Raw genomic sequence first — 12,669 nt, forward strand, 5'->3', positions numbered from 1 at the left:
TCATTTCCCTCAAAGGAGAATCAAGAACTAGTAGCTACAAAGCGAGATTTTATGCTTGCCAATCTAAGACTAAGGTGCTATATAATGCATATATCGGTCATTCCAAGTGGACATAGTCTGCAGTCTTCACGCTTAACCACAAGACCACAAGCCCAGGCTTGTAAATTTGCTTTCGGGCTTGTAAAATTCTTCTCTACAAGCCAACAGAATCCAACTAATATTTTTGTAAAATTGAGCTTCGGACTTGTGGATTCAAAAGTTTATCGTGAAGGCCTAGTCTGTTGACAAAGGACATATATTTCACTAGTGTACTCAAAGGATTAACCCTATAGATGGGTAGTAGGAGATTTTCAAGTACATTGGATTTTTCATTCTATGGGTTAATATTTCACCATGGTATCAGAATGAATGAAAAAAGGGGTACTCCAGAATTTTACATAGCCTAAAACTCATATTACCTCTGCCTCAATTTCTGATATTCTTTCCAATATACCCATTATGAAGTTTACAGTAGTGTCTCAATGTATAAGAGTGTTAAAAAATGAGAAAATGTGTTGAAGAAACTGAGGGAAAATGTGTTGTAATTTGGTTCGTTCGGAATAATAGTTGATGGAAAAGTCTGAAGATTTCCAAATGCAGTAAATGACCCGGAAGCAGTCTGTAAGACGACTTTTATAGAAAAAAAATTTGGAAGACAGATTAACGTGTGCATTTCAAATCTAAGGTGCTTTTGCAAGAAGGCATATTATTTATTCTCTCGTTTTATTCAATCAATAATTGCATTCAATGGTGAAATTTTGCAAAATTTGACCTTATAAATGGAAATTAGGTCAATCTTGCTCTGCGCATGCAAGTATCCGGGCGATTTCCAACATTTTCCGATGTTGTACTGCAACCGTTCAAAAGTGGACTATGTATCATCTGTTTCAGCATGTATTAGGGCGACATTATAGTTAACCAGACCATATTTAGATATACTTTAGTTTCCCATTATATAACATTTTCGTTGTGTATTGTCTTTCGTGTAAATCTTCACAAACGGGGCTCTGCCCTGCTGAAGGTAAGCCATCAATCAAAAATCGACATAGATGAAAACAATGACATTATACTCTTGTTCTCACTCTTTGTTTAAGGTTAATCATTCTAAAATGTCAAAATGTCTTTAATGTCACGAGTCTTGCATCATTTTTAGTGTTTCGTTTCCGTGGGTTTTTTTTTCAGAAGTGTTGAAAATTGTTTACAAATTTAATTAGTATTAGTATTTAAAGATAGGGTTACAACTTACAACTGACAGAATTTTTTAAGCCATTCTACCGTTTTCAAATTAAGTCTTCCTAGTACCACAGAGTATAGTTTACAAAGATTTGTGGCAGTAATATCTGTAGTATAGGTTGCCTCTTTCTAGTACCACAGAGTATAGTTTACAAAGATTTGTGGCAGTAATATCAGTAGTATAGGTTACCTCTTTCTATTTTGTAATGTCACACTACTGTTGCAGGTTAGGGTGAAGGTTGGCACCTGTTAAAAACGTTTAAAACCACTGCATTTGTTTGCACCTGTCCTAAGTCAGGAGCCTGTTGTTCAGTGGTTTTGTTTGTTGATATGGTTCATAAGTGTTTCTTGTTTTGTATATAGATCACTACAAACCAGTAAAAGTCTGAAATGGCCTATATCTGTACTCGACTGTACTGATTTTTACTCGACCAGTCTGAATTGGTCTGAAATTTACTAGATAATACTCGACTGTAGTCTGAACCATACTTAACAGTCTGAACTTGTACTCGACCCTTACCCGACCAGTACTTAACCATTTTATACGTGTCTGAACCATGCTCGACCTAGTCTGAACCATACTCGACCTTGTCTGAACCATACTCGACCTAGTCTTAACCATACTGGACCAAGTCTTAACCAACCTAGACCTATTTTTTGTATCTATCTATTGTATTTCATCAATTTAGGAACTGTTTTTTAACAACAGCTATTTCCCCTGGCTAGAAATTTGAACAACAATTTGAAATTAAAAATGTATTCAATATAGCATTGAAACCAAAATTTCACAATAAACATAATATAACTTCATCACCATATTCATCAACACTTATATACATACATATATATCACCTTTAAAATAAAAATAAAACAAACTGATCAAATAATCTCAAAACTGAATTGGTACTAACATTTTCAATGTTATTCAAAATTTTTTGAATGTTTCAGATATATTTTATGATTACTGGATAATTTTCACCATTAACTTAGCCTCATATGGATTTATGGTGTCAGTTGAGTTTAGTTAATAATGCAGTGAACATTTTTTTTATTAAAATATATATAAAATAGCATATAAAGCAACTTAATAAATTTAAAAAATGACACCTTTGTTTTGTTAAACCAAGAATTTAATATAATCATGATAATAGAACTTCCATAGTAATCCTGTGATAAACTTTTGAAAAAGGAAATGTGTTCCAAAGTTACAGTAAAAATTTATTTCAATTAAATTTTAATAATTTTTGTCAAAATTAAAGACATGGCATACAAGAAGCACTTTAATAAGGTTTAATTACCTCAGTACATGTGTGTTTTACAGGTAAAAAGAAAGCCCTATTTTTCTTAAACTCGTGTATTACTTATCTAGTGAATTCAAAAGGCCTTGCGATTTAAGTTTCACAGGATGTTGCAATTTTGAATGAATGTTATTTAGAATTTAATACTCTCTGACCAGGTGTGATCTTTTTCACGAGTTTGCCCCAAGCAGGAGGTATTACTTTATACTTCACCACTAATCAGAAGAATAATTTTATTAATTTCTTTAATTTTTATCCCTTTTTGATATACATTGTATATAATATATCCCAAATTATAATAATAGATATATTTTCTAAAATAAGGTTAAACAATTTCAGTGATTTTGTTGGCTGTTGTTACCTCATTAAAAAGATAATTATATAACTATTGTACATTTTTTGTATGTAACCATGAAACCTATTAGTTTTTATTTAGGAATTTAGGAAAATTAATTAAAAAAAACACATGCCAAACAAGAAGCACCTTAATAAGGTTTAATTACCCTCAGTATAGGTGTGGTTTTTAGGTAAAAGAAAATCTTTTTTTAACAAAACTCTAAAACTTTAAAATTAATATAATTAAATTATTATATAAGATAATTTGATTTAACTATCTCCATAAATTCGAGAATCATGTAAGAATGTAAAAATCTGTTTTCATAATATATCTTTATTTTATTGTGGCTGTTGTCATGTTAGTCATGTCAGTTAAAAAGAAATTTATTTTAACAGTTAAAATTTAGAAAAAGTAGAGGTTATTTGGTCAAGTATGGTTCAGACTGGTCGAGTATTGTTCAGAACTTTGGTCGAGTATGGTTCAGACTGAAAAAAATAGGTCGAGTACAGGTCGAGAATGGGTTAAGACTGTTTCAGACTGGTCAAGTAATAGTTCAGACTATTTTCAATGGCAAAGATAAGGGTCAAGTACAAATCAGTACAGTCGAGTATGGTTAAGACTGGGGTCGAGTAATGTCGAGTAAAATTTAGACCAATTCAGACTGGTCGAGTAAAAATCAGTACAATCGAGTACAGATATAGGCCATTTCAGACTTTTACTGGTTTGTAGTGGATTAGACCGTTGGTTTTCCTCTTTGAATTGTTTTACAACAGTCATTTTGGGGCCCTTTATAGCTTGCTGTTCGGTGTGAGCCAAAGCTCTGTGTTGAAGGCCGTACTTTGACCTATAATTGTTAACTTTTTACACATTGTGACTTGGATGGAGAGTTGTCTCTGGCACTCATACCACATCTTATTTCTATTTACATGGCCAATCTGTAAGGCAATATATATATAGCTCTTAGCTATTTTTCCTCTGTAAGTGTAACTGAAGAGCATGATTCGCATTACAAAGTCACATTGTTTCCCCCGGGATATGAAGTACCACCTGAGCTAAATACTTAGTTCTTAGTGCAACCACTTACAGCTGGCCAAGTATCTACTGTTGGAAATAATCCTGTCACACTTGCCATTATCCCTTTTGGGATTCTGTGTCCGTAGAGATTTTCTGATTTGGCGGCGGTGTTGAGCCTTGCTACAGGTGTTCAGTTTATATAATAAAGAATTTCAAAATTCAGATCAACACCTCTCATGGGGGAATCAGTATAGTTGGCAGGTCTGCCCGCCCTCAGAATTCCTAATCCTCATCACATGTACATAATTGTAAGTCTATTCAGGAAAATGTTCACCAATTTCCTCACCACAAACCTGTGTTTTTTACGTTAATATCACCATTAATATATTACGTACACTGTACGAATTGAAGACTTTTACTGTTTATTGGTCTGTAGTTAGTCACAATTATTTCCATATTGTACTTTTTTGAATTTAGAATTTAGATATAGCGAAACCAGAAGTGTTCACAGCATTAGGTACATGTATATCAAACGTAAATAGGTTAAAATAATATGAATAACCCCGCCACATTTTGTATGTGCCTGTCCCAAGTCAGAAGCCTGTAATTCAGTGGTTGTCGTTTGTTGCTGTATACATGTATCGTATTTGGTTTTCTTTCATTGTTTTGTACATTAATCAGGTCGTTAGTTTTTGTCTCGCCTTGACAGAGTCAAAAAGCGAGACATAGGTATGCTGTTTCCAGTGGGGGCGGCGGTGGTGTCAACAATGTATTAGTTTGTGATTAGGTCTAGTTTATGGTGAACCACTAGTGGTAGGTCAATGATATTTGGTATGCAGTTGTATTAGCATTGGCACATCTCATTACCATGCAGATTATTTGGCCCTGCCCCCTTAGTCATGGTTTATTGACTTCTAAACTTTGCTTAGTTTACATGTATTAGTTTGTGATTAGGTCAGTTTATGGGGAACCACTAGTGGTAGGTCAATGATATTTGGTATGCAGTTGTATATGCATTGGCATATCTCATTACATGGAGAATATTTGGCCCCGCCCCCTCAGTCATGGTCTATTGACTTTGAAACTTTTGCTTAGTTTACATATGTATTAGTTTGTGATTAGGTCTGTTTAAGATGAACCACTAATGTTAAGTCAATGATATTTTGTATGCAAATGTATTGGCATTTGCAAGTTTCATTTCCATGGAGATTATATAACCCTACCCCCTTATTTATGGTTCATTGACTTTGAAACTTTTACATAGTTTACAAGTTAATGTTTGTGTTTAGGTTTGTTTAAAGGGAACGACTTATGAAAAGTCAATGGTATTTGGTATGCAGTTGTATTAGCATTGGCACATCTCATTTCCATGTAGATTGTTTAGCCCTGTACCTTCAGTCATGGTTCATTGACTTTGAATATTTGCATAACTTACATGTTAAAGTATTGCTATTTTAATTTCAATATTTGCATTATCAAAATAACAAATAGGCGAGACATATCTCTGTGATAACAGTTTATCTCTTTGAATAGTTATTTGTTTTACATTTGTCATTTCATGGCCTTTTCTAGCTGACGATGTGGTATGGGTTTTGCTCATTGTTGAAGGCCATATAGTGACCTTTAGTTGTAAACTTCTATGTCATTTGGTCTCTGGTGGAGAATATTCTCATTGGCAATCATACCACATCTTCTTATTTTTAAATCTATATCATGTATATTCTGACATTTATGTAAACAGAAAATTTGATCAGGATAATCATATCATGATAATTGATTTTAACTGGAACATCAGTGAGTTTCCCTGTGTCATATAATTTTGACCTGGCTCAGGAAAGTTTTTTTGCTCTTTTAAAAAATAACCCAGTAGTATCAGGTGGAATAGAATGGAGTTTTGTGTTTAGTACTTCCCTTCATTCATGTAAGTCAAATCTCAATTGGTGGTATTTGTGATACTTAGTCTTTGGTTTTCTATGTTGTGATTTGTATACTGTTGTTTGTGTTTTGGTCTTTTTTCATTTTTTGCCATGTTGTCATCAATATAAAAATAAGAGGTGGTATTATTGCCAATGAGACAGCTATCCACCAGAATTTCAAATGAAGTGGATGTAAGCAATTATAGGCAACTGTATGACCTTCAACAATGAGAAAAACCCATACTGTATAGTCGGCTATAAAAGGCCCCAATGTTAAACAATTCAGTTTGTTTGTTATGAGTTTGAATGTCCCTTTGGTATCTTGCTCTCTTTCTCAAGACATAACAAGTCTTTGAATAATTTAATTGAGTCCTGCATGCTAGACTCCATGAGAAAAGTATCATAATGTTTAGCAAATTATATGCAGAATTTCATAGTATGTTGATAGTTAGTTATGGAGGGCTTATCATCAGGTGACTTTAACTTAGTTTTATGAAACAAGTTTCTTGTAATTGTAATGTTCAGGAAATTATTGAATATAGGGGTGCATATAAACTAAACTTAGGCCGCTTTGCAATTTTTTCATTTTTTTTTTACATTTTTTAAGAATCCATATACATGATATATATAATCAACAAAAAATATTTCATTCAATTATTGTTGTTTGGAAATTTTGGCTGCTAATTAGTCCCCTACCGACGAGGACTTTTAGGTTTGCACTCCGTCTGTCTGTCAGTCCGGCAATTCAGTTTTCCACACTTTTTTCTTCGTGCTTGAAGATATTGATTTGATATTTGGTTTATTGTTTTATCATCGTATACATATCAAGTTCGAATTTTGTTCCGGTCTGTAGATTTTGTGCAGAGTTATGGTCCTTGGACTTAGAAAATTCACTTCAATAATCAGTTTTCCGCACTTGTTTTCGTCATGCTTGAAAATATTGATTTGGTAATTGGTATATTGTTTTATCACGACAAGCTACAGATCAAGTTCCAATATTGTTTCAGTTTGATGATTTTGTGCAGAGTTATGGTCCTTGGACTTAGAAATTTCACTCAAATAATCAGTTTTCGTCACTTTTTTTCGTCATGCTGGAAGATATTGACTTGATATTTGTTGTATAGTTTACATCATGACAAGTTATAGATCAAGTTATCATTTTGTTCCAGTACAATTTATTTTTAACCGGTAGGGGACTATGTATTGCCATGCAATACTCTTGGAATGCTTGTTAACTTTAAGGTTTTGGTGCCAACACAGGGCCAAAATTAACAGATCTTGATAATCAATCAGCACAGAGTCATAGAGCACATGAAATATCAGTGAGATGATAGAGTAGTGTTATTTTTATGCCCCTGCCGTAGCGGAGGGGACATTAAGTTTTACCCTTGTCCGTCTGTACGTCCGTCCATCAGTACTTACGTCTCTACGTCCCAAAATATGGTTTCCGTTCTCTAACTTAAGTTTGCCTCAACCAAATGTTATGAAAATTATCCACGATGCTTATTACCATAAAACACAGATCAAATTTGAATTTTGGTGGCATCACGTTTACTGTTCTAGAGTTATGCCCTTTACAAATGGAAAAATTGCTAAATTTTTTCCTTTCCGTTTTCTAACTTTAGTTTGTCTCAACCAAATGTTATGAAACTTACACACAATGCTTATTACCACAAAAAACAGATCAAGTTTGAATATTGGTGGCGTCACTTTTACTATTCTAGAGTTATGTCCCTTTACAAATGGAAAAATTGCTGAAATTTTCGTTTCCTTTCTCTTACTTTAGTTTGCCTCAACCAAATGTTATGAAACTTACACACAATGCTTATTACCACAAAACACAGATCAAGTTTGTATTTGGTGGCGTCACTTTTACCGTTCTAGTGTGACGCCCCTTTACAAATTGAAAAATTGCTGAAATATTTGTTTCTGTTCTCTAACATTAGTTTGCCTCAACCAAATGTTATGAAACTTATGCATAATGCTAATTACCTCAAAACACAGATCAAGTTCGAATTTTGGTGGTGTCATTTTTACCGTTCTAGAGTTGTGCCCTTTTACAAATGGAAAAAATGCTGAATTTTTTGTTTACGTTCTCTAAAGTTCGCCTCTACTAAATGTTATGAAACTTATAAACAATGCTTATTACCACAAAACTCAGATCAAGTACAAATTTGGGTATTGTCACTTTTACAGTTCTTGAGCAATGTCCCTTTATAACATTATATGCAAGCGGGGGCATCATCTGTGTGCCATGGACACATTCCCCATTTTTTTTTTTGACATTTTCCATGCATTCGCATTTTTAATTAAACTATGTCTTAACAGTTGTTCAATGATTTGATGTATTAAAATTTTTATTTCAAAATCAATTAATACTATCTACAAACAACATGTGTTTACTTATCTTTCATCATGGTTTTTCTCTTGCACTTGCGTTGTGAGGTTGCAGAAGTTCTGATGAGAGTGTTATCATTACGGTCACTGCATACACATAAGCTGTCGGTGAATAAGAGTACAGGATGACAATCCAAAAGTGACTTACCATCTAATCCCCTTAGCTGATTCAGCTGCACTTGAACAGAAATATTTTATTTATACTTTCGCATGGGAAATTGAACATTGAAAAAAATCTTCAAGTCCTGTATGCTTCTAGTTCAACATGAGACATTTTCATGTACTGTGTACTCTTCTGAAGGAATTAAATTTTTTGAGTGAGAAATGTGAATGTTTAGTGTTTATTATTTCAGAATGGAAAAAGAATTTAATTCTGATGACAGCGGCAGGAATACTCCAAGAGAGGTTGTTCTGACAAGGTCTGATACTCCTGGACCTACACCTACATATATTTACAGTAGGGTAAGTTGTAATAGGAACAACTTGAGAGAAACAATTCAGTAGACAATGGTAGAGGTACAGTACAGAACTGCTGGACCAATTTGCATCAAAACACATTACAATTTACATTGTATTTACTCCTTACAATATGCAAAACAATGTAAAAGAAAGACCATTGCAGCCTTAATCCAATAACAAGGAACACTGGTCAAGTACTAGGGTAATTAGGGAACATCTTCAGGGTCAAGGTCTAATAATCCAGGCACTAGTATATATTTGTAGTCTATGTGGTAAGACAAACGCAACATGAATTAAACATGGTAACAGCTCAAACTGGCAAAGTCAGAGAATTAGGAAGTATTGTGTATTTTTATGCCCAGCCTATGATAGTAGATAATAGACTTGAGCTCCCTGTCGATTTTTATAAATTTGAGATTTTACGTTTCCGAGTTAAGGGGTTTTATTCATTAAAAAAAGGGGGATTTTCCAGTTTTTGGACAATAACTCAAGAATGCTTTCACCAACTTTCAGGAAATTGTGATGAATTGTTTATATCTATTGACATGAGCTCCCTTTCGATTTTTATATATTTTAGAATTTATGTTTCCGAGTTACAGGGTTTTATTCATAAAAAAAGGGGGATTTTCCAGTTTTCGGACAAAAAATCAAAAATGCTTTCACCAGTTCTTATGGAATTTTGGTGAATTGTTTATATCTATTGATGTAAGCTCCGTTTAGAATTTTATAAATTTTTCATTTATCATTTCTGAGTTATGGGGTTTTATTCATTAACAAGGGGGGATTTTCCAGTTTTCGGATAATAACTCAAAAATGCTGTCAGCAATATTCATGAAACTTTGGTGAATTGTTTATATTTATTGATGTAAGCTCCCTTTACATTTTCATAAATTTCTAATATGACATTGAGAATTAATTGAACCTTATTTGTTTATAGTCTGACAACAGATTTACTAAGTATTGTGCAACATCACAGTGTATTGCACAACATCAAGAAATCTTTAATTGAATATAAATTCAATTCATATAACCAATTTCAAGTTCTTTGACTACATTTATTCAGAAACCTATAATATGTCAAATATTTAATTACAATCCAAATTCAGACCTGTTTCAAGCTTGAATATTGTGTCCATTTTTGCCCAAACTGTTCAGGGTTGGACCTCTGTGGGGGTATCCAGCTGCGCTCAGCGAAGCAGTTTATTGTAAACTGACTTTTTATCTTGTGCAGGGATTTGCAGTACAAACTTGCTCTTTTCATTACATGATTTTATAAAGAATTTTTATAGCCCTGAATTTGCTGTGTTTATCATCCAATGGCAAAACGGACATGCTAAATTATGGAATTCAAGCTCATAAAACAAATTTATAACAGTTTGAACATGTTAAATTTTTATATGTATATTGAATACATTGAGTCAAGGGTTCCATAGTCATACTTCACACAATGGCTGACAATTTAACAAATATGTCTTTTAGGCAACTCATTTCTAAGATGAAAACAGACGGCAAGCCAAGGCCACCCTTAAAAATTCATAGTGTTGGGTAGGTAGGTAGGGAATTTTTTTTTGGCCAACAACATGGGATACATGTTTTATACAAGAAAACAATGTCAAAGCAGAAAAAATATTTTTTTTATAAAATCTGAAACGATTTCTGTCATAAAATTTGTTGGGTAGGTAGCTAGGCAACATCAAACAATTTAAATTTAATTTTTGGCCCGAGATAGTTGTTAAAACTGGAATCCTTCAAACGTATATATCCAGTTTAAAAGACAATATCTGAAATGAAATTTGATTGATTGTTGGTTGCTTAATGTTTAGTGGCACACATAACAAATATTGAAATGAAATTTGACATCCCAAACCGTTCTGTTGTTTGTTTTTAATCTAATTGTATATAACTATATTCTCTTATATTTTCACTGTCAGACTAACAGTTCTTTAAAATTGCTAACACTCTAATAATGTTAATACTGAAAACAAAATGATACATTGTGATTGGTTGTATCTTGATTTTACAGGACCAGTTATATGAGTTTAGCAACAGTAAAACAGCAAAGAAAAGACCAGTTTGTTTGTCTACAGATTATGATAAGTATGCAATCATATCTTGTAATATTAGGGCTTTTCCATTTAAATATATGTGTAGGACCCATGTCCAGAAATAAACTAAAAGAGCCTCCCACATCAATTTTAAAGGGAACAGCCCCTAGCTACATTTAAACCTATTAAAATAAATGTAATGACACTCATTGTAAAATCTTAAACAGACAATACCTTGCCATGAACATGGTGAAAAATATATATTATTGATCTATTGTTTTGAAACAAAAGGGTGTTTCGAATTCTCGACTACAATAGAAAAAAAAACATTCTCCGCCTCAGGGTGCGGGATTTTCTCGCTGTGTTGAAGACCCATTGGTGGCCTTGGGCTGTTTTCTGCTCTTTGGTCAGGTTGTTGTCTCTTTGACACATTCCCCATTTCCATTCTCAATTTCAGTTTAGAAGCTTGATATGAAAAATTAATTTTTAAAAAAAGATCAAAGCAAGATTGATAAAATAGCGATAACTTATAATTATAAGTTAAAATACATTAGTTGTAAGCATGCAGAATCTCCTACTTTTACAACTGATTTACATCTTATATCTGTCAAATCTTTCAGAAAATATATAGTTCTTTCAATAACAAAATAAAGTCTGACAAACCAAATTTTTATGCCGTGGCTGAGGGGCCATTAAGTTTTACCCTTGTATATTGATGATCAATTTAATGTATCAAGAAAGATAACTCTAGTGATTTTGTAAAGAACTCTTTTGTTTTAAAGATCGTTTGTTCTTTCCAAAATTAGTTTCCATTCTTTAACTGTAGTTTGCCCTAACCAAATGTTATGAAACTTCTACACAATGCTAATTACCACCAAACACAGATCGATCAAGTCAGGAATATGACAGTTGTTTTCCATTTGTTTGATGTGTTTGAGCTTTTTATTTAAAGGACTTTCTGTTATGAATTTTCCTTAATGTTCGGTATTTTTGCTATTTTACTTTTTTTTTTAATTTGGGTAGCGTCACTTTCACTGTCTCAAGTTATGTTCCTTAATTATAAATGGAAAAAATGGAAAATTTGAAGTTACGGCAATCTAACTTTATGTTGCCTCAATGAAATGTATTAAACTTAAACATAATGCTAATGGCTACCAAACTCAGATCAAGTTTGAATTTTGGTGGTGTCACTTGCACTGCTCTAGAGTTATGTCCCTTTATAAATGGAAAAATAGCTAAATTTGCTGTTTCCGCTCTCTTTCAGTTTGCCTCAACCAACTGATGTGAAACTTATACACAATGCTTATTACCACCAAACACAAATCAAATTGAATTTGGGTGGCGTCACTTTCATTGTTCTTGAGTTATGTCCCTTTGTATATTAAAATATTGCAGAATTTGCAGTATACTTACAAGCGGGGGCATCATTTATTTTTTAATCTGTAAATGATTTTTTTTGTGTTTTCAGCACAGAGGGTTTATGGGATCCAGAGAAATGGTTTCGATCTTTCGATAGTGGTGTTGGAGACAGGTTGTCTCCTCTGAACTTAGGAGACAAAGAAAAGAAAGCGGACTATTTAAACAAAAGAAGACCATCAGGTAAGGAAGATTTTTATGACACTTTGTAAAAAGTTGAATTGATATGTAAAAAGTAGATTCCCTATTTTGAATAAATCCGATACTTGTCTATCTATTAAAATACCTGTTGGTGTTTCTGCTCAACATTTTATTACCTAATGGCTGACACAAATTTTCAAATAAATCAGTTTAATGTTATGAAACTGAGGCTGAAATGAGTTATGCAGTGTATGTTATTCAGTTGAGAGATTTAATATTAAATATTAGGTTTACTCTATTTCCAATAACTTTAATCATTTAAAATCATGTTCTTTTCTTTTCTACAAATGTTAACAAAAAGGCTTAATGACCGA

The 12,669-nt window shown here is 32.9% G+C and overlaps 2 protein-coding genes across 3 annotated transcripts in view; one reads left to right on the forward strand and one right to left on the reverse strand.

Annotated features, from left to right (window-relative positions):
- The window catches only part of LOC127710636 (GTP-binding protein 128up-like), a 31,627-nt gene extending 30,998 nt beyond the window's left edge, over positions 1–629 (reverse strand). Inside the window, exon 1 of the mRNA XM_052216576.1 lies at positions 459–629. Coding sequence (XP_052072536.1) covers positions 459–497 — 39 coding nt within the window. The 5' untranslated portion in view covers positions 498–629. The remainder of the gene's footprint in view (positions 1–458) is intronic.
- Positions 630–856: 227 nt separating this feature from the next.
- Positions 857–12,669, forward strand: part of LOC127712335 (eukaryotic translation initiation factor 4E transporter-like) — a 46,187-nt gene continuing 34,374 nt past the window's right edge. For both annotated transcript variants that reach the window (XM_052218705.1, XM_052218706.1), the window contains exons 1-4: positions 857–1,060; positions 8,588–8,696; positions 10,717–10,790; positions 12,207–12,337. In XM_052218705.1, the coding sequence (XP_052074665.1) occupies positions 8,589–8,696; positions 10,717–10,790; positions 12,207–12,337 (313 nt within the window). In that variant the 5' untranslated portion in view covers positions 857–1,060; position 8,588. The remainder of the gene's footprint in view (positions 1,061–8,587; positions 8,697–10,716; positions 10,791–12,206; positions 12,338–12,669) is intronic.

Source organism: Mytilus californianus, unplaced genomic scaffold (genome assembly GCF_021869535.1).
Source record: "Mytilus californianus isolate M0D057914Y unplaced genomic scaffold, xbMytCali1.0.p SCAF_8, whole genome shotgun sequence".
Lineage (NCBI taxonomy): Eukaryota > Metazoa > Mollusca > Bivalvia > Mytilida > Mytilidae > Mytilus > Mytilus californianus.